The sequence below is a fragment of the Oxyura jamaicensis genome, chromosome 1 (genome assembly GCF_011077185.1).
Source record: "Oxyura jamaicensis isolate SHBP4307 breed ruddy duck chromosome 1, BPBGC_Ojam_1.0, whole genome shotgun sequence".
NCBI lineage: Eukaryota > Metazoa > Chordata > Aves > Anseriformes > Anatidae > Oxyura > Oxyura jamaicensis.
The window spans coordinates 175804353-175831321 of NC_048893.1; the positions used below are offsets into that span (position 1 = coordinate 175804353).

General features: G+C 41.7%; 1 protein-coding gene across 1 annotated transcript in view; it reads left to right on the forward strand.

Annotated features, from left to right (window-relative positions):
* The first annotated feature begins 3655 nt into the window (after positions 1-3655).
* Positions 3656-26969, forward strand: part of RB1 (RB transcriptional corepressor 1) — an 81739-nt gene continuing 58425 nt past the window's right edge. Inside the window, exons 1-11 of the mRNA XM_035323048.1 lie at positions 3656-3910; positions 4002-4119; positions 13211-13323; positions 15381-15515; positions 17177-17215; positions 17856-17923; positions 19127-19237; positions 21216-21364; positions 22082-22159; positions 24725-24834; positions 26696-26773. Of these exons, the coding sequence (XP_035178939.1) occupies positions 3813-3910; positions 4002-4119; positions 13211-13323; positions 15381-15515; positions 17177-17215; positions 17856-17923; positions 19127-19237; positions 21216-21364; positions 22082-22159; positions 24725-24834; positions 26696-26773 (1097 nt within the window). The 5' untranslated portion in view covers positions 3656-3812. The remainder of the gene's footprint in view (positions 3911-4001; positions 4120-13210; positions 13324-15380; positions 15516-17176; positions 17216-17855; positions 17924-19126; positions 19238-21215; positions 21365-22081; positions 22160-24724; positions 24835-26695; positions 26774-26969) is intronic.

The following is a 26969-nucleotide window of genomic DNA, read 5'->3' on the forward strand; positions in this document are numbered from 1 at the left end:
TAAGAGCTTAACCTACACACAGCATCATTGGTACTGTGAGAGGGTATTTCAAACAGATCACCAAAAATGGGTATAAATCAGACAGTTTTGCGCCATTTCAAACTTCAAAGGAAGAGCTGATGCCAGCTTACTAGTGAAAGTCATGCTGGGGAATGGAAAAGGCCCTGCTAGGGCTGTTTCAAAGCGTGGCCTTTGCCTCCCTGAGGCACTCCTGAAATGGGACGGTCATTTAAGTCTGTCTTTTGCTCGGGGCTGTTCCATGAAAGCCTTTCTTAAGGCCCGTATCTTAAGGTACACCTGCTCTTTGCCTGTGCCAGCACTTGTGCTGGGGCTTTGGGAGGGATGCTGGGCTCCCGGTGACACTGGTGGCACGGGCTGGTGGCTGCTGCACGCTGTAAGGGATGTCCCTGCACAGAAAAGGTTGGCTGGGGGAAATTATACCCCTGCTGCCTGGCCAGGTTTTGTGTTCTCACAAAACTGCCCCCGGTTTCATGGGGAAAAGAATTGACATTTCATTTATCAACAGGTAATACAAAAGAAATCATTCAGCTCTAGCTTGCCCTTGTTTTTGGCCCGCTATAGTTCTTTAAAGACATTTTAATAATCTCTGAATTTTACAGCCCATGAGCTTTATTCCAGCAAAAATTCAGTCAATACGTAGTACTTGGACTAATATCCAGAAGCTTCCAGTTCAGTGGCTGCAGAAAATACATTTCTTTCATGTATCTGCAGAAGAAGTGGTTTTATTAGGATTGTAACCTAGGTGGTAGAGGTCTTGGCTGATGCGGAAATAAGCATCTAGACCTGGTAGACCATGAGGCAGACTTAAGTCAAGTTTCCCCATCACAAATACTTCACTTTTATGACAATTAAAAACGTGGCAAACTTCTACCTTATCAGCAAGAATCAAAATAAAAAGGCTTGGCTTCATTTGTAATGACAGAATGATTTATATTTCCACTGGCAATTGCTCTGAAACTATAGCAACACTTTTAAGCGAAAGAATTAAGATAATGAAATTACTTAAGATTGTTTAGCAGCTGGAAACAATGAATCAGGACTGCCAGACGGGGCAAGGTTTCGCAGACTGCCATTTGTGCATGACCTACACTTCAAAAGCTGTTGTGCCAAAATGTTTAGAACAAATATATTGTCAAGTTTGATGAGAAAAGGTGATTAATACCTAATTTGACTTTGCAGTGTTTCATTATTTTGTTTCCAATAAGAGCTACTTTTATTCTTACCTTTGCCATTTTATCCCCAAAGCCAAAAGGCTCCATTTAAAAGGAAAAGTTTTAAAGTACAGAATTAAAATTCAAATGTCTAGCAAGGAAAAAAAAGGCAGCAATTTACATACAGCTTTACATATGCATGCGCCTTTCTTCTTACATACGCGTCAGATCTCCCTCCCGCAGTTTAGGTGTAGTTGCTGTACCTGAGGCTCTGGGATGGATCAAAGGCCACTGCACTGCGATTCATCTGCTGCCGCTGGTTCTCAGTAAGCTGCAACATGAAGCACTGAGGCTATTTTTCGGTTGTACCTGCTTCTGGAGGGGAGCTGTAAGCGCCTTGCTTGATGAAAAGCTGCAAAAAATCTGACTCGAGAAGAGGCTCGGCGCGCTAACAATTTCAGAAAATCAGTACTTACGCCGACACCGGCTGTCAGGTCTTTAATAGGATGTGCCGTTCCCTAAGCAGTAATACCCAGGGAGTGATGAGAGCAGCTCCAAGTCTTTGCCTATCGTTCGGGTGATGTGGGGCCTGGCTCTGAAAGCACGCTAACGCGGCTGCGAGGGCAGCTGCCCAGGAGGGCGTGCTTCCTCCTTGCTGACAGCTGGGAGGGTCTCCACCGGCTGCCATCGAGTTGTCCGGGATGCTTTGCTCTCATCTTGAATTCCTCCGTGCTCTGAAAGCCACTGAGGAGGAGAGGGCAACGGGCTCCTCTGTGCTTTAGGGTTTTTGCTCCTTTTCCCAAGCTGGTGGGTCTGCCTGGTTGTCCGTGGTTCAGCTGCGGTTCACACGCAGACCTAGGCTCTGAGCCTTCCACGCCATCTGGCATCGTCGAGAAGTAAAATATTAAATATTAAAACGCGAGAAGTATTTTAAACATGCTTAGCAGCAGGGTAAAGTTTCTGTTACGGCTTGCCAGAATTACAGCAAGGAAGGTCTACATACAACTCAAACATTTCACCTGGAGCTTATGTACATGGATTTACCTCAGAAATCCCATTTGTTCTGCGTTCCCTTTACTAGAATTGGTTTAATTCTAATTATGAGCCAGAAAAGTGGCCTTTTCTCCTGTTTTTAAATGAAAAATTAACAAATAATAATAATTAAAAATACATAAGCAAATGAAGTGTGTTAATCTAAAATAGTAGTAAAAAGTAAAAAAGTGAAATAAGTCTTGAATATCATCAGTTTAACATCCACAGTCACAGAACGGCCAAGGTTGGCAGGGACCTCTGGAGATCACCCAGTCCAACCCCCCTGCCCAGCAGGATCACCTACAGCACGTTGCACAGATGGCATCCAGGCAGGTTTTGAGTATCTCCAGAGAAGGAGACTGCACAACCTCTCTGGGCAGCCTGTGCCGGTGCTCTGTCACCCTCACAGTAAAGAAATGTCCTCTCATATTGAGCTGGAACCTCCTGGGCTTCAGTTTGTGCCCGTTGCCTCTTGTCCTGTCGCTGGGCACAACTGAAAAGAGACCGGCTCCATCCTCTTGACAGCCTCCCCTCAGATATTTAGACACAAGGATGAGGTCTCCCCTCAGTCTGCTGTTGTCCAAACTAAACAGACCCAGCTCTCTCAGCCTGTCCTCATACAATGGGTGCTCCAGTCCCCTCATCGTAGCAGCCCTCCTCTGGACTCGCTCCAGTAGCTCCATGTCCCTCTTGTACCGGGGAGCCCACAACTGGACCCAGCACTCCAGGTGTGGCCTCACCAGGGCAGGATCACCTCCCCTGACCTGCTGCCAGCACTCTTCCCAACGCACCCAGGACACCGCTGGCCTCCTTGGCCACCAGGGCACCCTGCTGGCTCACGCTCAGCCTGCTGCCCAGCGGGACCCCCAGGTCCCTCTCCGCAGATCTCTCCAGCAGGTCCCCCCCAGCCTGCACTGGTGCTTGGGGCTCTTCCTGCCTAGGCGCACAACCCTTGTTGAACCTCTTGAGGTTCCTCACGACCCCAAGAAACCCCGCAGGCTGGATAAACTTTGTGTGAAGTTTATTTAAAAACTCCCTTTATGAAATGTAAGCGTCGGGAACTCCCTTTATTAGGTGGAAGCGTAGAGCACGGTGCTGCAAACGGGGCTGTGGTGGGGAGCTGGGCGAACGCCAGGTTTAGAGGTGGCCACGGAGGACTTCAGTTCCTGTCCCCTATGCCCACACCCTTGTATGTACGTGTATGTGTGTGTATGTACGTGTACATACGTGTATATGTGTGTACATACGTGTATATGTGTGTACATACGTGTATATGTGTGTACATATGACGGGGAGGGGCGGTGGCCCCGCTGAGGGGATGGGGGGGGTGTGGGGCGAGGCACCCCGCCCGTTACCACAGGGCTCCAGTGGCGCGAAGCCGAGCCCGCCTCCCATTGGCCAGCGCCGAGCAGCGGCGCGCTGCGATTGGCCCAACGGCGGGCGGCTTCTCCTTCCGGGTTCCGCGCCCCGGTTTCGAGCCCGGTGCGGGCTCGGCGGGGCGGGGCGGGGCACCGACCGGCGCGGACGTGACGTCAGAGCGGCTGGCGGTGACGCAGTTTTCCCGCGGTTTGGGCGGCGGGAGAGGAGCGCAGGGAGCGCGGCCGGGCCATGCCGCCCAAGCCCCCCCGCAGGCCGGGCGCCGCCCGCAGCCAGCGCTCCAGCCCCGACGGCGGCTCCGGCAGCGCCCCGCCGCCCGCCAGCCCCCGGTAAGCGCCTGGTTAACGGGCCCGGCTCGGTCGCTGAGCTCCCGTTAGCCCGGCGGGCGGAGGTGAGGCTCTGCGCTCTTGTTTTCGCCAGGCTCGGCGTCGGGGAAGCCGGTTTCGTGGCGCTCTGCGATGCCCTGAAGGTGTCGGGCAGCGTCAGGGAGAAGGCGTGGAAGACGTACGAGAGCTTGTCTGCCGCGGAGGGAGCTCCGGTGAGTGCGTGGGGCCGGGCAGCCGCTCCCCGGGGGAGGCACGGGGTGGGGAGCTCCGCCACCCCGACCCTGAGCGGCGGCAGGAATCCCCGACCCGTGGTCAGCCCCCACTGCGAGTTATTTCGGGCATCCCGAAGGCGGTTTTGGACGGGCCATCCCCACCTGTTCCCTGTGTGCTTTGCCTGCTGTGCCCCGCTTTAGGAGGTGCCGAAAGGGGCCGCAGAAAAATGCGAGGTTTGCTGTCAAGCTCTTACCTTTTCCCCTTCCATACTTGTAATCGGTATGTATTTATCGTTCAGGTATTCCTATTCAACATCAGCCATTGGCTGTGCGAATAGATTAAAACATTTCTCTCTCCCCCGTGTTACTGCTGACTCAGAGAACGACTACAACACAAATCCCAACCAAAGCTTCGTAATACTGACCTGACTTAGATCTAAAATGCCCAGCTTGGGTATTATTCCCCCCGTCTGGGGTCTAGCATCCGTGTGTTTGTTGTGGCTGCTGCTTGTTTTCCTGCAGCGGGAGCTGAGCACTGCTGATACCTCGCTGCCTGTGGTTTTAAAGCGGCTTTTGGTGCAGTTGTGAGTTTGTTGACGCAGAACAGAAACGGTGTGGGGGAAAGGCTGTGCGTATCTTGCTTTAACAGATACATTTTCTCATCATGGAGGTCCCCAGGGAGCATTTACTTAAAAGCGAAGTCGGGCTTCTCGGTATGAACCGAAACGGGAGTAGTCAGTCCTGTCAAGTGAAAAAACCAAAACAGGTTTCTGTATAATTCTGCAAATTTCACTTTCAGGTGAAATTGTCATTTCACTGATTGTTATCTAGAAGTGGCTGGATAAGATTCAGAGCTTTGGAAACTCTGTCAGCGTCTGAGGATGTGCCCAGAGAAGGGCTACGAAGCTGGTGAAGGGCCTGGAGCAGAAGTCCTGTGAGGAGCAGCTGAGGGAGCTGGGGGTGTTTCCTCTGGGGAAGAGGAGGCTCGGGGAGACCTCATTGCTCTCTGCAGCTACCTGAAGGGAAGGTGTGGGGAGCTGGGGGTCAGCCCCTTCTCACAGGTAACCAATGATAGGACTAGAGGGAATGGCCTCAAGTTGTGCCAGGGGAGGTTCAGGTTGGAAATGAGGAGCCATTTCTTCTCAGAAAGAGCAGTCAGGCACTGGGACGGGTTGCCCAGGGAGGTGGTGGAGTCACCGTCCCTGGGGGTGTTCAAGGCAAGGTTGGACGTGGTGCTTAGGGACATGGTCTAGTGGGTGACACTGGTGGTAGGGGGATGGTTGGACCAGGTGATCTTGGAGGGCTTTTCCAACCTTAACAGTTCTGTGAGTTTGTTTCCCTGTTCAGACCAAGGCAATGACAAGGCCTTCATCGTGACGTGTAACTAATGTTTGTCCTCCTGCAGCTCAAGTGCGTTAAGGTCTACCCTAAGAGACCCTCTGTGTAGGAAAAGGTCTGTGCTATGTTGTGGTGCAGTTCTGGGTGTTTTCCCCAAACTTTCTGACATATCAGCAAGGTGTTGAAATTAAACTGGCAAACAAACGTGCCACTGGGACCTGGCAGGCGCTGGAGTCACTGCTTCTAGCTGAAGCAGCAGGCTTCCTTTGGGGCTGAAATCAAGCTAATTAACAGCCTGGCTAATTGCTGCTTCTCTTTTCAAGTCAGGCTGTTATCATGGGGAGCGAGGCTTTGCAGTGTGACTTTCTGCTTTAGGTTGTGAGCACTCAGGAGGAGGCTGTATTTAAGTGCCTGCTCCTTTCTGCCCTGTGGTAAGGGGTTTGGTGTGAGAAGCTGTCCCGGTGTTTGTCCTACAAGCATCAGCTGTGCGTGTTTTAATAGTGGTACTAACCTTTCAACTCTGAACAGGAGCAGAAGAAGCTGCTTATCGAGCTGCTTTCTGTTCTCAAGCAAAAAGGGAAATAGCAGGACAGAAATTGCGACATGCCTGCTGGAAGTCTTCTGCTTCACCTTGTAGCTGGCTGGACTTGAGGCAGGTTAAATCATGGTATTCCTCATGGAAATAGAGCTAACATCTAATGATCCTGACTCCTAACCTGTTACGGAGCATGAAACATCACTTTCACTGGCACATCAGCCTTTTTTTATTGTTGATCTCAGTTTTGCCCTCCTGAGGATATGGAGGGGACCAGCAGTGCTAGCGAGGAGGCAGTGTGGCCGAGACACAAATTCTGCCTGATGACAGAGATTCAGGGCCCGCATGTGGGCTCTGACCTGGTCTGAACACCTGATGCATCCTTAATGAATGCTTAGTAGCTTACAGTAAAAATTATCTATTGTTAACTGCCCCTTCTGGGTTGCTTAGGGTACACATAACCACGTGCAAAGAGACTCTGCAAACAAGGTTTATTATTATTACTGTTACTATTTTGGCAAGCACACAAAAGATAGCTAAGATGGAATGACCTGTGAGCCTGAGTGTGCTTGCACTTCGATAAGACACTTAAGGAATTTTGGCTGGATGGGCAGCCATCAGCTGGGAGGAAAAGGGCTGGTATGTGCTGCTCCCTGAAATAACTCCCCCATGCCATCGTCCACCAGCAAACTGACTTAGTGCTTGTTTTTTTTTCTCTTTAAGATGTTAGAGCTTTCTGTGTTGACTTTTTTTTCCCCTTTTGAATCTGAGCTACTGACGATCCTACTTCTGTCTGTAACTACCTTTTTTATCTTGCGTGGTCCACGCTGTAGCTTTTCTTACAGCTCTCAGCTTCGCTGTTTCCTCATTGGTTTCACTCAAGGTTATGCAGCTGGACCTTGAATCCTTGAAACAGCTGAACCCTGCTGGGGGGTGTGTGGGAGGAGAAAGCATAGCCATGTCTGTCCTGTAACCTGTCTTTCTGGAAAATGAGACCAGCTTGTAGTTTGAAATGCTAAACCTGCAGAGAGAAATTGTTCAAAACACTGCAAAAATGATGGGGCTTTCCTTCCTAAGTGGAGAATGTTAAAGCTTTCCTCTGACAACCAGTTGAACTGCACTCTTCTACGATAAAATCGTAACTTGAGACTTGAGGCCAAATCCCTAACGCTGGTTATAGAGATGCAGCACTGCTGGTGTGTGGTATGAAAAAAGTTGTCTGATGCATCACCAGAAAGATGTTTTTGCTTTAAATTCTGGTTGTATCTGGTGAACTCCAGTGCGAGTTTATTGCAGACATGTTAGTGCATATATAAATAAGGCTCTTGTATTAATGTCACGCAAAGCCTTTTGTTCATTCTGTCATTAATCTTGTTTACCAAATCAAGTTACTTAGGTAAAGAAAATGTTTGTTTTAGACTTGTTTTCACTCTCTTCATTTCAAAACTCTTCTACATTGACAGTTGTTGACTTAGCAAAGTGGCTTCCTGTATGGGGACCGTTGTACTCAAGTTGTGTGTAACTCACCTGCAATCTGTATTAGGAATCAGTAGTGCCTGTAAACTCTAGATGGAGTGAATAGATTTAGTGGAAGTACTGACGCTTTCAGCAGTATGTGGTTTTTGGTGTGAGAAAGCCTAGGAGAGGTCCTGGAAACCATGCTTATACTGCTAGGAGAAAGTTTGGGGCATTTGTTATGTTCTGCTACTGTCTGGGCAGAGAGCAACCTGCGGATCTGAAGTAGGTTATCAGGAAAAATAAAGTTAATTATTGCTTAATGTATTGGCAAGAATCAATATGAGGAACAGATGGGCATGTTGACTAAACTGGAACCCAACGTCTGCAAAGAAAATCAGTGGTTTAGGAAGCTGATAGAAATTGGAGTCTGCAAGGACCTTGAGAAATAGGGTCTGGTGTGTTTCAGCTGCCCACCGTGCTGCAGTTTGTGGTGCCTGGGTAAAAGCTTTGCATTTTGCTTGCTGTTTATGGCACTGCTTGAGAAACCTGGCCCTCTCACCATCTTTTCTTGTTTCTGGTTGCTCATCTTACATTCTGACTCTGGTGACTATGTGGGTACTGCAGAGCACTTAATCCACTCGAGTCGAACTATTTTCTTAGTGGAGAAAATGTAAAAGACGACCTGCGGCCTCAATGGAGGAACAAAATAGTTCTTGCTGAACTTAAGGTTGCTCTAGACAGACAGAAAAGCTGATCAGCGGGTCACATGTTCCAAACCTGTAGAATTTCACGAGTAAATTAAATCTTTTTGGTTGTAGTATCTCATGAAAAAGGAAATCTTATGGTTGGTAAACCACCTATTCCTCATGTTAGTGACATACAGAGGTTTCTTACCTTAAGGAAAAGCTGGAAATGTACAAGCTCATCAGGTCTTTCGTGGCTGGAGCTTTGTCTCTTACAGAACTGCAGCAAAACTGAACCTGAATCTGCTGCTGCTGCCTCAGCTGGATGAGCAGAGTCACAGATTTTGTAGTATCCTTTATTTTTAAATAAAGCACAAAAAAACTGCTCAAAGTCCCATAGCAAACATAAATCATCACCGTGGCCTCTAGCTGGTGATGCTCAGTATCTTAACAGCAGATCCAGTGCACGTGCATGTTTTGTTCTTGCACTTGAAAAGCACAATTAAGTGGCATATACTTTTTTTTTTTTACTTGCCTTCTGCTCATTTGGGAGGAAGATTGATGTTGCCTCGAGTCTAGCTATGCGCAAGAAAAATGCAGTGGGAAGTTCTCAGATCAGAAGAACAATTTTTGTAAGGTCAATGATTTCCACAGACTATTACTTTTCGATAGTATATTTAATCTGTTAAGAACTAATAGTCGTTGTCGAATTGAGACAATTTTCAATAGAAAAATAAAAACCATTACTGCTGAAAAAGAGCATTCGTCTTTACACAGAATTTCTTATATGTAGATAGTGGGTACTTTAACTCATTTGTAGATTTATTTCCTATAAATTTGTTCCTACCGATCTTAAATCTGTTAAGTTTCTTATTGTGAATGCTTCTTGATCTTTTTTTTCCTGTTATTTTCTACCTGTAATCATAAGCATACCTGAGAGTCTTTCTCATACCATCTAGGTAACTGTGTATATTAAAATGTGGTGGCTGAGACTTTGCTTTTGTGTGTTCCTGTTGATAAAACAAGGCTTTAGTGTGACATCCCATTTAATTAAAGTACCTGTCTCTATTTGTGTACTTCTCATCTCTGCTTCTCTTTTATGCAACATCATCAGAAGTCTCTATTCCAGGCCACTGTTGTAGGCCATGAAAACTGTTACCAGTCCTGGTAGAATAATAAACATCTCTAATTCTGCACACTAGAAGTGAGACTTCCTGTTGCCATCTCCTCCTCTCATCTGTTGTAGCACTGGAGACCATCTTCAGGTGGAGAAGTGAAGTTATTTCTGTTGGTGCCTTTACCTTCCAGCAACATCTGGAAAGCAGAGAGGCAATGATCCCTTTGCCCAGTAATTCAGTTTGAGCCTTTTAAGCCCATCTTCCAGGTTGTTTTCACTAGATTTAGGCGAACTGATGATTTGCTAAAAAAAAAAAAAAAGATTAATAGTAACTGCAGAATAAGAAATATTGGAAGACTTTTTGTAAAGCTTCAGTTTTTTTTTCCTGTGGAAAACTAGATTAATTTAATGCGACTGACCTATATTGCCCGAATATTATAGCATTGATTTCCCCAGAATCCTTAAAAGCAAACAAATAATTCCTATATGAACTGTTGAGTGCTAAATAATCTTTGAGTTAGTGATTAATAGATTCTGATGTATGATGAGTTGAAATGAGGTTACTAGAAGTTACCTTATTTGAACTGACTGGCAGTCAAGAACAAACATTGAGTCATTGTCCTGCCTGTCTTCTGTAGTGGAGCTGTATCAACAAAGAGCTTAAGTCAGACTAGTCAATAAGAAAACCCTCAGAATTGAGTTTCTGGCTGTGAATTTGCCTTTTATACATTCCTATGCCTTCAAGTAAGTCTATCTGGGATGAATTGTCTGGCTTTAACTGTAAACAAACCATTTATCTGTGTCATGGGATTGGCTCCTCTAAAGGTATGCCATTGGTGAAGTACGTGAACTGAGTGATGTGGCTGCGGTTTGTTCCATGGTTTTATTTAGTTTGTATAGGAAGTCACTTGAAGGACATTTGTATGCTCTGGGAGGGAAGGAATATGGAAAGGAGATCACTCAGCAGTAGGATGTAATGGGAAGACCTCCTCTTACCTCGTCTCCCCCTCTTCTGCTCCCATGATGTGTATACGTAGCCTGGAGGTCTTGCTTCTTTTCCTGTTCTCCATCACTTGGATGATGTTAAAGAGGTTGGCGTGCTCAGGTACTGCTCAACTTTCTTTGCTAGTAGAAAAATACTCATAATCTATCAGTTTCTTCTGGGTTCTGTGGAATTTTTGTTCAACATCCTCTGTCTGGTTGAGGAGCAGATGTCTAAAACAACCTGTAACATCAGCAATGGATACGGGGATCGGTCCAGATAACTAGAAGTTGCCTCACCGTAATAGTTTGAATCTAGTGGATTGAAAGGCTGCCATCTTGTTTAGTGATAGAAATAAATGAATTCTTCTCATCAAACCAGTATGGTTTGGGGTGAGTTTAAAGGTTGTTACTGCAAAACCAGACCTTGCTCTTACCAGCTAAACCATTGCTATAGCCTTCAAGCTTTCATCCTCCCTGTGTAGAGCTGAGCCTTCTAAAAGAGCTAACCTTGTTTGTGTAGGCAACAAACTAGGAAAAAGGGCACTGCTTCCTAGCATTCAGTCCTCCTGACTTACAAGACCCTGTATTTACGGAGCAGGTCTAAATTTGCAGGAGCATAAAGTGAGGAGGACTTCCTTATTAAATAAGATCAACATTGGTTGTGTTGTCCTCAGGAAGTGAATAGTCATCCTTCTTAGTAGCTAACTAGGTAACTTCAAAGTTAAAGATTTTTTCAATGGGTCACGGACACTAATGCAGGAGAAACCATCCCCATCCTATAGGATGCTGTTTGGTTTTATGTTTTGTGGCTTGTACCTCTTTAGCAAAGGAGTGTTGTAGTTGTCTGAGACTGTGGCAGTGCATTTCTTAACAAAGTCTTTGTTCTGTGCAAAATCTCCTCAAGGATCCCCACATTTTTTTTGCCTCATCTGTAGGTTGCTAGTGGTACACAATGGTAGGCGAAGTGTCTAAAAGATGAAGGCTTCCAATAAGCAAAAAGACAATGGCTAATTGATAATAATGTGTATTCCTTTAAGTATCATCAGATGCATCTCAGTCTGCTAGGACCTTCTTATACAACAGAATTATTTTTGAAAGGTGTCACAATTCATAGAAAAATTCAAATAGGAATGTAGGAAGAAAGTAACTTAACTGACAATTACCACATTGTAGAAGGTGTCTGGTTAGTTAGCATTCAGATCTGGACTACCTCAATTACTGCATACAGTTTTGGGCATCACAGTATAAGAAGGACATAAAACTATTAGGCTCCAAAGGAGGGCTAAAAGATGGTGAAGGGTATGGAGGGCAAGGTGTATGAGGAGGGGCTGAAGCCCCTTGGTTTGTCCAGCCCAGAGCAGGCTGAGGGGAGGCCTCATGGCGGCCTGCAGCTCCCTCACGAGGGGAGCGGAGGGGCAGGCGCTGAGCTCTGCTCTCTGGGGACAGCGACAGGACCCGAGGGAACGGCATGGAGCTGGGACAGGGGAGGGTCAGGCTGGGGGTTAGGGAAAGGTTCTGCACCCAGAGGGTGGTTGGGCACTGGGACAGGCTCCCCAGGTCATGGCAGTGAGCCTGATGCAGTTCAGTAAGTGTCTGGACAGCACTCCCACATACATGGCTTGATTTTTGGGTGGTCCTGTGTGGAGCCAGGAGTTGGACTTGATTTTTGTGGGTTCCTTCCAGCTTGGGATATTCTAAGACTGTAATTCTTAGCTAATCTATTCTACCAACAAATGAAATTTTTCATGCTTTGGAGGAGGCCCTAGCCAGTCTTCACAAATGTATAAATGCTGGTCCCAAAAAAGTAGCCATTGAAGACCTGTTAGCAATGTTAGTGAAATTGTTATTGTGTTGTTTGTGGACACAACAAGGTATTAGTGATGGTTAAAGTGATGAAGAAGTAGGGCCAGAGGTGGTTTCTTCACTTCCAGACTGAGTTTTGTGAACTGACTTGTGTTGGGACTGCTTGGGGTTAGCCCCCTTTAGGAAGAAACAGCTGGACAGCCATGTTAGTGCCTTGTTGGTTTTTCCTCTGGGTGCCATCCGGTGCTCTCATCGCCTCAGTGTGTGACCGATGAGTGAGGGAGAGGTCTGTTAGAGGTGGCTGAGAGATACTTTGCACCCTGCCAGAGGAAACTGGTGGGGTCGATGTTACATCCAGTGAGGATGTGGAGGGACATCAAAGGTACAGAGGCTTTTGGGGTAGTTCTGGAAGACCACGTAGGGTAGAGGGAGCCAGATCTGGTGTGATCCTATCCTTGCTGCCTTTTGATTTGGATGTATTTGCTAGATTGAACTGGTCCCTGTGGTTCCCAGAGGTACTGTTTGGGAGACAGCTAGCTGGGGAGGTGGGGAAGGAGAAATTAAAATAGGGAAGGGAGTGGGCTAAAACTAAGCAGTGCAGAGTTGTAGGATAAAGCTCATGAGTATTTCCCTGTCTCTATAATTATTTTGTTTCTCATGTCTGCCTTCTTTCTAGGACAAATCATTCTTTCCTCATTCCTTAACCTCCTGTGTCTTGTTATGGTAAAATGTAGTTTTTGTCCATAACAATGCAAGTGCAACTGAATGCTGAGGTATGGGTAGGGAGAGGGATGTGTGCGTCCCTCAGGTAATCCCAAGTAGGAAATAGTTTCTGTTTTCAATTTTTTTAAATGTACATTAAAATAGGTTTCTGCTTTTTATAAACTTTCAGTGGAACCACAGCCTTTATTTTGAAGCTTAGCTGAATTACGGATACAGGTAAAATTCATTTTGTACTGTGCAGTGAGAATTGGAGTAGTTGGTCTGTCACCTGCAATATAAAACTCTTGCTAGTTTTCACTTATCAAATAACTGGCTATCATAGATGAATGTCTGCTTGAAGGTCTCTTGTTTTACTTTTTCTAACCTACTGTGAACAAATTCATGTTCTCTATATACCACCCACTTGTGTTACATAATACACATAAAACCTGTTTTCTCTTTCTCTGAAAGGCTTATGACAAAAAGAAAAAGGAAACATGGGGAGTCTGTATCTTTATTGTAGCAATTGATCTGGATGAAATGACATTCACTTTCACAGAGCTTCTGAAAAGTATAAGCATAAGGTAAGTTTTCATGAATTTAGGTTTTAATCAGTAGGAGTCTTTGTGTAACAGGCTTGTTGATTTTAAAATGAAGGTTACTTATGGCAGTTATTGTGTATCCCAGTAAACTAGGAGTCTTATCTTATTTTAGTTGAGGGAACAGTGGCATTTGTTTGCTTCAACTGAGATTGGCTTATGATTGTATCACAATTTTGACTCTTGTCCTTGATAAATTAGTTTTAATTGATTTAACTTGGTATAAATCATGCTTGATATTTTCCTTTCTCTATATAAAGATTTTTCTGTAAAACCTTTCCATTAACATCAGGCTCATGCTAAGTCAAAAAGTGGAAAAAAAAGTTAGTGTTCGAATCGTTTGTGAGCATGCTGCTAACTTTCTGATGCTTTAATGCTGTTTTAATCTTTTTACCTTTCTACATGCTTTTGGCTGGGAAACTGTTACTATATTTTTACATTCACTAAACTCGTATTAGAGAAATGAGGATTACAGTATATCTATTCTTAATGTAAATTTAACTGGCAAGAGCAATAGGTGCACCCTTGTGTTGAGTCTGAAGGAGTAGGATTCCAGTGCTTTCTGCCTAATAACCCTGCCGTGTGTGGGTGAGCAGAGCATTCCGATGTTCTCAGGCACTGCATCATCCCCTGGTGCTTGTCAGCAGCTTAGCGCATTGCTGCGGTTTTATCACGGCTGAAGCCTCACCACAAATGTGTGGGAGATGGGCATTTGGTAGGAGATCGTACCAATTGTATTTGTATCCCATCTTTGTTAGCCGAGGGAGTGAATTTGCAAGCTTTTTTTTTGGGGGGGGGGGATTAACATCTTTAAACCATGTTGCAAAAATGGGGATACACAGCAGGGGTTAGGCATCCTGCTGCAGGGGAGTCAAGATTCCTACTCTCCTTGTACGCAGCACTGGGGATGCTAAGGAGGCTAAGGCAGGATGTGGAGCACATCAGGTTGGTAATTCCAGATTTGGGCCAGAATTTTCTTTTCCTGGAAGTCATCAGTTACGGTTAAGTTTCTCCATGCCTCTTCTCATACGATCTCACAGAACAGTGATCAGGTCCAATGTTCCAACTTAATCTGTTCAGTTTTGACTGACTTGAAACTACTCGGATGAAATCTAATCACATTTGTGCAGTGATGTTCATTATGTTCTACCCAAGTACAGAACGCATTCACCTGACTAACTTACACTGCGAACTTAAAAACACTTTTTCCCTCTGGGCTTCAAAGAATAAGCTATTATTCTATTTGCTTTTAGCCATACTCAATTGCTTGCTAGTTCTGGGCTTTTCAGCAGCTATAAGGTCAATCTGGCAGAGATTTCTACCAGTCATCTTGCCCTCTGGAGCCACACAAATCTATCTGAAAGTTTTTCTTCTTCAGTACACGGTAAAAGGATTCCTAAATGAATTTGTTTTTATTACAGAGCAAACAAAATTCTCAAAAGACTGTTCCGATAAAGAATCGAAATGTTTGATAGCTTCCTCCACCTTAATGTTCAGCCATTTTTTGGTTTAAAAAAAAATGCTTGCTGGAAGACTTGAAGTTCTATATAATTCAATGTATTCATCTGTTTTAATTTCTAGGTCTGTCTTTAGCAAGGATGAAGCCATGGTTTATGTTCTTAGAGTAGTAAGAACAACTTTAAAGTAGAATGTTTAGGTAGAACAGAAGAGTCAATATGTCATTGTTGGGTATTTGTGGTTTTACTGGCACAGTAAGGAAGAAAGATGTACCTAGTTAGCAAATTTGGACTACCAAATGTATCTGTACTAGCCAAGAAGATTCTTTCTGTAGTAGAACCTGTGTCAGAACAGACTTGTGGTACTTAGCTGAACAGTGTTTCTAAATCTAGAAAATGTCAAGGTGGTATATGGAGCTCCAGGTAAACAAGCTGTCTCTTCCAAAGCAAGGTTTTCAGTCACTGCTAGTTCTAGTAAGAATATGTTGAAGTCTAGTGAAGCAAGGCAATGATTTTTGGTGTTTTTTTAAGAGCTATTTCAGAATAGTCATTCTCAGAGTTGTAATAATCTCTCATCTTTTTCAGTGTGTGCACATTTTTTCAGTTTCTCAAAGAAGTGGATGTTAACATGGATACTGTAAGCACTAAAGTTGATAGCACTGTATCAAGGCTGAAAAAGAAATATGATGTCTTACTTGCACTATATCACAAGTTTGAAAGGTAGTGTACATTTTCCACTTTGAAATAATTCTTTACAGCTGTCAGTGTTTAGGTATTCCTATTTTTCATATTGTGTATTAGAAGTGCTCATTTAAACTGTGTGCTAATATTTACAGATCACTTAAATGGAACTGTTTACATGCACTGAATAAACACATCTTATATTCTACTCCATAACTATTCCAAAGCTCTGTTGAACATTCCCATTGTTGCAGTAAGCAACAGTAAGAATAGCATGACAAATGATTGGTAGTCCCTTTGTGAAGACTTTCACAAATGTAAGAGGGATTGTTTTACCATCTAATAGTTTTTATTTAATGGAGTTTCCATTTCTCTGCTGTCCTACCCCCCAGTTCCCGATTTAAGTGTTTGTTTCTAAGGAGCTCTGGAAAGAAAAAGCACAAATAAGATTGTTTCTGTGTCCCAGATCTGGAACTGAAGGCCGTTTGTTCCAGAGTCTCAGGGTGTTGCAGAGACTGCTCTAACAGCAGTTCTCAACTGTGATCAAGATAAACCTTCCTGAGTGGTTTAGCTGACCATACGGTCAAAATCAAGGAGTATTCCCATTTTTTATGGGATAGATTGAATTCAGTTATGGCAGCATGCGAAGAGCTTTCTGTGTGTCACTTAAAATTCAGGAGATTCTCAAGTGGATGCCTTTTGGTCCAGTAATTCCAAGTTGGTAAGTTGCCACTCGGCTTTAACCTGAAGACACAGATATAGCATCAAGACAAAAATGTAATTTAATTTTCTTCTTCTCAGAGTCTGTTAACATTAGCTTGAGTAATGTATATATTACAATATTTTTACAAAGTTTATAGTTGCTTTAAAGCTTCGAAGTTCTAGGTGGGTTGTTAATGTTTAGTTTTCACTTACTGCAAGTCTTTCCTGAGCTGTAAAAGCATCATTGCATATTTACACAGGCACACTGTTTTTTGTGTCACTCCCCTAGTTCTTTCTTCACTTGCTTACTGTTTCAAACCTTTTTGTCCAGTGTATCACCGAGGGAAGGGATTAAGAGGCAAATTGTGCACGCATATTAAAATATAGCCAAACTTATGTATGCAGAATTTGAACTTAGGTTTAAAAAGCTTTGTTTTTAGCAAATTCCTTTTTTCCTTGTTTTTACACTGCTACAGTTGAATTGCAGTAACTTTTTTCAGCCAGAAGGATTTGCTTTGTTTTTGTATAAACTGAATTTATCTTGATGACATGTGTCTAAAATAATTGTGAAGAAACGTCAGGCATTGTGAGGCTTGCAATGACATTGCAGAAAGAGTAAAGGTTGGAAAATATCTTCTGTGGAGTAGTCTGTACAGCTGTGGCATCTGCTTTGTTGTGTTTTACAAGCTACTGAATAACAGTATACGTAAAAATACTGTTTTCTGGAAGAAAATAGTAAAAACTTTATTGTACCAAATTAAGATTGTTTGCTATTTAAACTTTGACATAAGCACTTCAGCAATAGCATTATTTCAGCTCTGGCAGGGCTTGAGTTGGTCTGATAATATTATTTCTATAATAATATCAGAATAGTCAGAATTATTAAAATTTACAATAATGTTTAGAGAACTAGCATATTTGTTTTACTGTATTGAAGTCAAAGATACTGCATAGTTTCAGGGAAATGTTAAAAATAAAAATTTATTTCTATTTTCTAGGACTTGTGGCCTTATTTATCTGGAACAACCCAGTAGTGAGTAAGTTTGACTTTCCAAATTGTGTTTGTCAAGACAAGATGTTGGTGTTTGTCTTTTAACCCATTAAGATTGACCTAAGTCATAGTATGTCGTGTGTTTAATTCAGATTTAGTGGGGACTTTTGAATTTCAGTGAGAGATGATGAAAGCTGCAGAAGTGATATATGTGTAAATTTTGATCACTTCCTCCATGAAGGATCTCCACCCAATGGCGGGTGTCTCGGCCTGGTGGAAACGAACATTTGGAGAGTGAGCTTCCTAATCATAGCAACAAATGAATGGATGAAAAGATGCCTTAGCAACTCCCAAATGAGATTGAGTTCATGCTGTGACTGGAGAATAGGGCATTAGTCAAAGGCACAAGAGAGAAAACAGCTCGTAACAGTTAAGTGAATTATCCATATTCACTTTCTTTTCCAAGGATGGTACAGATGTTTCCTGATTCTTGAATGGCTTTACGGAAGACTTACTTTTTTCACATGTAGTATTAATTGCATAGGGAATGTAATAATTAATAAGCTTAACTATATGGGAAATGTTGCATGCTGTTTAAATTCTTCCATAGACTGAAGCATGTTTTCAGAAATTGGAGTTCTACGGAACTGTTAATGTGGAATCTTTATTTTTCTGTCTATTTACAGGATTTCTGCTGAACTCAGTTCTGTATTAGTCCTAAAAAATTACTGGATTACTTTTTTGCTGGCAAAAGGTGAGTTTTGATCAACAATATTCATCAGAATAACTGTTAAAGTGAGTTTATGGGTTTGATTTTACACCTCCAAAATGAGAATAGCATCCTTTTCACAAATAGCTGCAGCACAGTTCCAGTGTTCTGACTGCATGGCTTTGTAACTACTCAGTAATATTTCTTTCTATGCAGTTGGGCTATTCTTTTAGCTGGTATTGCTTCCAGTTCATAAATAATATTATGTAAAGCTTTTAAAGAGACTTTTTACTTGGAAGGTTGGTATTTTGTATTTGAGTCCATTCTGAGATGCTTTATTACAGTCTGCCAGTATCTTAGTAATGACTGACTACCTGAAAAGACTGGCAGATCTTTTTAAACTAAAGTCCCTGAAATTAGGTCCTTTGAATGCTACAATTCTTCCTAGAAAAGGCTGAAATCCCAGTTAAAGCTGAGTAACAAAACAATTAAGGTAGTACAAGAAGTCCTGTCTCATTGTACTGTTCCTACAAAAAGGAATGCATCATGTGTCTTAGCAGCTGCCTCCTCCGGATCTGTGTTTCTTCAGCAAAGTGTACACATCTCTGCTATTGAAATTGGTTAGAAAATAAATACAAGATCTGTACATGTCAATAGCACACAAGTAGTGTCTATAGCTGTTCTGAATTGCTGTCAGCTCTCCAGACACTTTGCGGAGACACCTGAAATCTTGGAATGACTCTGCAGATATTTTCTGGCATGTGAATCCTAAGTTGGGAACAGCTGGGATAATGTCATTTTTAAAGTACTCTTCATGCTAATATTTTATAACTGGCAAGTCACTCCATATACAATGGGCAGGCCAGGCATACGGTAAGCATGTTTTGAATTTCTCTTCACTATGTATTGGGAACTCACGCTTTTTGAATACTTAGCAGCTTTCTCGAAGTTTTGAGACCACAAAAAAGTGAAGAAGAACTGTGTAGAAATAAGAAGTACGTGTGGGTAAAATAGTCTATGCAATTACTCCACTGTGGTAAAACTTGTACGTGAATTATACATTTTTATGCATGCTTTCTCCAGGAAAAACAAACCTCTTAAGAACCATGAGCTTTAAAGAACACAGGCATCCTGCACAATGTTTTCACTGCTAAATGTAGTGTATTTTATTTAATAAACTTCCACATCTTTATTTTTTCCAAAAATGACTTTTAAAATTAAGTTGTCTTTACCTTTTAATGTCTGCAGGTAAAGTGTTGCAAATGGAAGATGACCTGGTGATTTCTTTCCAGTTGTTGCTGTGTGTCTTAGATTATTTTATCAAACTGTCACCTCCTGCTATGCTCAAGGAACCATACAGTAAGGATTTCAGGTTTTTGTTAACAAATTTACTTTCTACTTAGTTAACTTTCCACTAGTCTTTATAACATTCACAATTAGTGTAACAAAATTTCTTAGCCTTATTAAAATGCATTTCTAAATATTTTTGTTCAATGTAGATGCTAATGAACTTGAATTAAATTATTTTAATGTAGCAGTGTATTTAATATTTTGATTTTTCTATTCCTGCCATCCATTTGCCATGCCCTCTGCCCATTCCAGTTGTTTAGAAGCCTGCAAGAAGAGTAGACTTAGTTTGGTAAAATAATGTGGGTAGATGATGATTGAGTATTATTTAGGTTTGCTTTGAATTGAAGGTGGTGCTTTGACTCTCAATTAATTGATTTATAGCAGTATGATGACAACTGAAGTGTGCAAGATACAGGACTACACAAACATTAAAAAGGAATAAACGGTGGATAAATTGCTTTCAGTGGTAGCTCAAAATAAAATAGAGGAAAAATGTAGACTTTTTATTACATCTGTGTTGTATTAGCAGGTGATTCTTCCTTATTTTAAGCAAAAATATAATGGGTCTTACCAATAGAAACTTGTGTTCAGCAAAATTTTTTGTATATTCAATTTCTCTATGTAGAGCCTTGGAAACATCCCTCAAGTAAGAGAAAGGAAGCATTTACTTGTAACTTTGAAAGATAGACTTCTGTTTTTCTTTGAATATTTTTTCTTCCACAAGCTATAGAATTGGTACACTAAGTATTTGGAGTTGCAGTATGTAGAAAAGTTTTGGATACTACACAGGTATATCCCTTGTTGGATTTGGATGAAGTAGTGGAATTCATAGCCTGAACCTACTCGTGCTTCTGCTGTTTTACAACTAAATATCCTTAGTGAAAGAAACTATGAAGATCAGCAAGTCCTTATTAAAAGATAGGATGTGTAGTGTTGAACAGAAACGTTGCCACTTCTGCCTAAATTGCAAATATGGGTATCAATTGTCGTTAAGTGTAAAGCATTATTCTGACTTGGGCTGTGTGATAGATAAAGGTACTGCTCAAGCTGTCACTCGGTGCTTCACTCTTTTAGCAAATAAAGTATTATTCAAGTCTTTGTGACCAAGAGACTTCACATGTTTAAACGATGTCGTCATAGAATATCCTGAGACAGAAGGGACCCACAAAGATCATCGAGTCCAACTCCTGGGTCTGCACAGGACTGCCCAAAAATCAGGCCTTTCATCTGAGCTTTATGATACTGGCTAAGGGTTGAGGGGATTAAGATGCAACCACCAGAGCAGTGTCATTTGTCACATTTTCTCATAGAACAGTTATCAAATGTGAATGAAGGTACAAATGAGAACATCATTTGATTGGAGAACACTTAGCTGTATTAACATGTTCTTAATGTAATTCAAATATTTCAAGCTGACAGTATTGGGGCTGTCTGCTTTGAGCTTAAAACAAGATGTTTTAACCTCATTTTAGTTAAGGTTTTTGATGTCTTCAAGGTGAACTTGTTTTTTCATGCTTGTTTGACTGGGATATTTGGGGAAAGGAAGAATTCTCTGTAGAACCATACTCCAGGTCCCCACCAGCACTTACATCCTGTGTGACTTCATTAACCTTCAGAAGTGTCAAGTCACTCTTTCAGCTCATCATTTCACACTTTTATAAAAATAGAAAAAATAGTACTCATCTGTGAAAAGACAAGGCTCTCCTAGCCTTACTACTTAATCTGTGCTGCTTACCTAAAAAAAAGTGCTATTAAATTGTGTTGAATAGTGTTTTAAAAACCGTGTCCAAATACTGATATGGTATTTTAAAAATTGGTTTTCCTTTTCTATAGATTTTCTGTAATGAAACTTTCTTACCCAGCTGAACAGATGAAAAGGGAAGATAATTAAGTGCCTGAAAAGTCATATAAATAATTAAATCTCTGAAGTTGTTTTTTTTCTTAAGGTGGCTCTAACCTTGTAATGGTTCTGTGCCTGTCTTTCCAGAGTCTGCTGTGACAGCAGCGACTGTGAATGGTTCAACTCGAACTCCAAGAAGAGGTCAGAACAGGAGTACACGCACTTCAAAACAAGTTGATACTGACACAAAAGTTATTGAAATCCTTTGTAAAGAGCACGATTGTAACTTAGATGAGGTACGGTCTGTTTTAATGTATGTTAGATCTTCTGCTAACCCCCCTCTGGAATATGTGTTTGTATAAACAGTCTTTTAAAATATCTATACTTGTGCTTATTTGATTCTTTTAAGCTCTGTAGCAAGGGTATTGTACTGTTCTGCAGTTTCTCTTTTAGGTAGTTCTAAAAAAAAAATAAATAGTCCCATGGTATGGGTGATATCTTTGCCAGGGATATTTAACTGTGAAGAATACAGCATAAAGTTACGTGCTGATCAGGGCATGTAGCATGGGGTTGCAGGGCTACTCTGAAGTGGGGGGCTTAACGGCTGTATCCTACAGTGAAAAAAAAAAAAATGTACACAACTAATGCACAGTTCTCTGTGGGATTTTAAAAGCCCAATTACCCTTTATCTCTCCTGATAAATCTATTCCTATGTAAAAAGGACCATTTTTTGAATATCCAAGCAGATGATGATAGTAGAAGCAGAAGGGGGTTGGAAGGAATGTTTTTCTTTTCCAGTTTAGTCATTTAATGTTCCAGCTGTGGATTATATGCTGCATGGTTACAGGTAGCTGAGTTTTGGATACGTAGGTAACTTTATTTTTGCTTTATTGAAAACAAAAAAGTGTGTTATAAAAATGTCTCCTTTAGTTTCTTGACTTAAACACATGAAAACAGTGTATGTATGGCTGCATGTATATGGTCACTAATGCTAAGCTTTTTCCTTTTTTTAGGTCAAAAATGTGTATTTCACAAGCTTTATTCCTTTCTTGAATTCTATGGGTATTGTAGCTTCAAATGGACTACCAGAGGTAATTGGAATAATTTAAGATCAACAGCAGTGCTTTACTTCATGCTGGATTACTTAAGATTCTCTTTACACATTGATCAAGTTCTGATAGGCTCTTCTGAAATAATCTAGCAAAATGCAGTGTTTTTCAGGAATGTGACTTAACAGGGATTCATTGGATGTCTGTGGCATTTACATTTGAATCTAATAAATGGATTTCCTGAGGTTGAGCTAGTGGTTTTGCTCAAAGCAAAACACGACCAAGTTGAATATCCATAATCTTGGTAATGCCATTCATTTAAGCTATGGTTTAGAATATCAAGACTCTAAAGTCCATCTGTGGCTGCATACAACATACAGTCTTCAATTACATCTCTTAATATAATTGGACATGTATTTAGTCATGTATGAGAAACTTCCACAAGATCAGGCTTAGTCTCACAGCTGGCAGAGTTTGCACTGCTGTCTTTGTAGAATTACTTTCTATCTTACTGAGGCGTAGCCTGGATGCAGCAGAGTAACTCTGTAGAATTGCATGCAAGAGGACTTCTTTCGAAGAAGTTACATCCGTCATTCTTTAAAGAGTAGGTTTAGCCATGTGTCACTGTTAGATAGAGCCCTGTGAAAATGAGCAGTTTGTCAGACTGAAGGTCTGCAGGTATGCCAAGGATACATTCCGTTCAATTTCATAGTAGCTTGGGAGGGGAACAAAATACAAGAGCCACCAAATCTCTTAATCCCTTTCAATATGAATTTCAGGGTCAGTGCAACATTGTGTTCTGTTCCAGTGGTCCGTCTAGATTTTGTATGTGTAGGTGTGTATAGTTTGGAAGCCTTGTATGAACTCCTGACAATGGTCATTATACAGTTTATTCTCAAATTAATGAGGGTTCTCAACCAACTGCACCCATTTAAGCGTAGTATCGGAACAATAGACTAATACTGCTGGAGAAAAATCTGTAAAATAATATTTGAAGAAAAGACCTATCACATGAGTCTTTCTACTGAAACCTGCATGAGATGTGTGTTTAAAAACAAAGCAAAAAGTTACAGGTATATTTCAGATCCTTTTATATAAACTAACTATTGGTCATTCATAACAAAGTTCATCCGTACAATTTCTAATAATATGGGACATTTGAATCGTCTCTTATTTCCATTAAAATACGACAAAAACACCAACATACAAAAAACAACACTGAGCTATCAGTAAACTTTAATGTTGTTTCCAGAACGAAAAACTTTGGGGCTTGCTATTGCTATTTCATTAGTCTTCAATTCCAATGCCTAATGGTCAAGCTTTATGAACTAATGAGTAGATTGATTCAGGTCTCTTATTTCTGGCTGAAGATTTTTTCCCAAATAGCACAGTGCAGCCATTTGGTCTAGGAGCTGCTTTTTTTTTGGTCCTGAAAGAATCTGAAGCTTATAAATGTTAATAGAATACTGAAATACTTCAGACAAAAAATGTGTCAACTATTAAGAAGGTAATGGAAAAATGAAAAGATTAACTTTGTTAATGAAAAATTAAAGGAATGATTAAAGTCTAAAGATAATCTATGGATTTAGTAGTCCTAATCTCAAAGTTATAACCATAAAATTCAGTTTGGTGCAAATTTGGCAAGGATAAAAAGAGAGGATGATGAGCAAAGCTGTGTAAGAGATGGTTGCAGCTTTTGCTTGGGAGAGGTATGGGGTTAACTCGTTTTTGTAGGCACTGATGCCTGTTTTTTCTTGTTGGAATGTGCTGGAGCACAGCATTATTTAGTGTGATTGAGGGCTCAGGGAAGAGATAAATGAGGTGACTGCTTCTGCAGGAGCACAGTGGCAGAGTTGATGTGGAGGCTGGTATCTGACCCTGGAGAAAAGTTTTAGACTTCCAGTTATTGTTAGTCACTCAAACTCTCAAACTTTTAGTGCAAAATGAAGTCTTATCACTGTGGGATCTAATCAACTAAAACTTTTAAAATATTTTTTAAAAAAAGAATGTGGGCTATAAAATAATGGTTTTATTTTTTACAACCAGGCATGTCTCCTAAAAGCTACATCCACACAAAAATTAATGAGTAATAAGAAAACTTCTTAGAACAAAGTTTTAAGCTTTGCATCTTTAAGTTTCCATCTCCAAACAAGCAGAGATGGGGACCTTGTGGATTGTCTCGTAGCTGTTTGAAAGGCACACATCTTATATTTCCTGCACATAAAGACACATTTTTCTATTTTTCTCTGGAAAGATTTAAAAGCCTAGAAACACTAGTTTGATTTGCAGGTGTATGTCTTCCACTCCAGCTATTTTTAGCTCTTTCACAGTATCAAGACCTATATTTCTTCAGAAATGTCTCATGATCTTCAATTGTTTTCCCTTATAAAAGATTACCTTTGTTTGCACATCGGAATAGTAAATTTCCTCTGGGTATGTTTCAGCTGTTTGTATAAGAAGTGACTTTATGAGTTCCAAGGTCATTTTCTTAGAGTTGCTCAGCATTGTATTCAGTTGTGTTCATGAGGTAGTGCTAGCCTGTGTTACTGAGCAAATAGTCAAATCTGTTGCTGTAAAATAAAATTTTTCAATGTTTATTTTTTTGAGGTTGAGGTTCTCTCAAAAGAATACAATGAGCTGTATCTCAAAAACAAAGACATAGATGCAAGATTGTTTCTGGATCATGATGAAACTCTTCAGCCCGATGTCATAGCGTGGTAATGTTTCCTCTTGCTGCTGTTGTACTACAATAGAAAACGTGAGCTTGTTTCCCCGCCCTGCCCTGTATTCTAAGTGGAGATCTCTGTATCCTGTTGATCTCTTCAGCTTGTAGTTCAGCTAAGATATTTCTGGTATCACCAACCTTGCTTTATATTACAGCTTAAGTAATCATAAAACAAGCTGCTACATATCCAGATAAAACAATATGGACTTTGTAACCCAGTTCTTACTCTGTGTAAGTCCCTCCAGTCCAGTGGCAGCTGAGGAATTGCAATGAGTAGGTTGTGTGCTAGTTTATTACATGTGCCTGAGAATGTGTTATGGCTCTGGGGCCAGCTGGGTCCTTGCTGTCAAACGTTTTCCTCAAAGCAGCTGGTGGTATGTATAAGCTGCCTGCTGGGAGTGCTCCTGAGCCCATTCTGACCTCTTGCCTGTACCCAGAAATTAATTATCTGGGGGAATAGTAGTTTGCATGGGACAGAAATACACCACTGACAGTTTAACAGAATAAACAGTTGAGTACCAATGCCTTGGCACACTCCCCACTGCTGCTCAGTAGTATATATCTGATTTTTTTTTAGTCATACTCTAAGATATCAGTGGTTATTGACAATTTACATTTCTATAACTTCAGTTGATGTGTGCTCACTGCATGAGACTGTGACTTCTCCTGTACTAGAAAACTCATTCATTTAGAATTGGATTAAAATGGAGTTGTATGTATTACTGTTGTGGTTTAACCTGGCTGGCAGCTAAACACCACACAGCCGTTTGCTCGCCCTCCCCCCTCCCTCTCTGGGATGGGGGAGAGAAACGGGAAAGTGAAGCCTGTGAGTTGAGATAAAGACAGTTTATTAAGATAGAAAATAATAATAATAATATGTACAAACAAGTGATGCACAATGCAATTGCTCACCACCCGCTGACCGATGCCCAGCCAAACCCTGAGCAGCCGGCCCCCCACCCTGGCTAGCCACCCCTATATATTATTTAGCATGCCGTCAGATGGTATGGAATACCCCTTTGGCCAGTTTGGGTCAGCTGTCCTGGGTCTGTCCCCTCCCAGCTCTTGCTGCACCCCCAGCCTGCCCGCTGGCAGGACAGAGCGAGGAGCTGAAAAGTCCTTGGCATAGTGTAAGCAGTGCTCTGCAGCAATTAAAACATCATGTTATCAGCACTCTTCTCATCCTAATCTAAAACATAGCACCCTACCAGCTACTAGGAGGAAAAATAACTGTCCTAACTGAAACCAGGACAATTACAGAATCCCAGAATGGTTGAGCTTGGAAGGGACCTGTGGAGGCCCCACAGCCTCTCTGGGCAGCCTGGGCCAGTGCTCAGCCGCCCGCCCAGCACAGCAGTGCTGCCTGGTGCTCAGAGGGAGCCTCCTGCCTGCCCCTTGGTGCCCACTGCCCCTGGCCTGGCGCTGGGCACCCCTGAAAAGAGCCTGGCTGCGGCCTCTTTGCCCCCTCCCCGTGGGGATTCACAGCCCTGGGTGAGATCCCCCTGAGCCTCTTCTTTTACAGGCTGAGCAGCTCCAGCTCTCCTGGCCTATCTTTATAGGAGAGGTGCTCCAGTCCCTATTCTAGGTGTACATTTAAACTAAGTTATTACAAATAGAATTCTAGAAAAAAAAAGTCAAGTTGGAAGGGAACTTTGGGGATCATCTAGTCCAACAGCCTACTCACAGACCTCTATCAATATAAATTACATTGTTCTAACAGGTGGAGTAGTTGGAAATCTACATCTTAAAAATGTTCCATATTTTTTTCTGCAGTTAATTTTAATTAAGTTTTTATAGAAAACAATTTTCTGAATTACTTGTGTGCTTCATAAGTCTGTCTTCTATTTCTGTAGCTCACAGTTGGAGAGAACACCACGAAAAAACAATCCGGATGAGGAGTTTAATGTAATACTTCCACAGACACCTGTTCGGTATGAATTTTTCACCTAAACTGTGTTCTTTTGTTTAATGTCCTAGCTTGAAATACTCATCTTTATGGTAGTTGGTTTGCTTTTTTTTTTTTAAAAAAGCAACTGTTTAACCGTTTATAAAATAGATTGTAGTGCTAGCCACTAATGAGTAGTGAGCATGTACTGAAAATGCCAAATGCCCTCAGTTTCTGGTGAA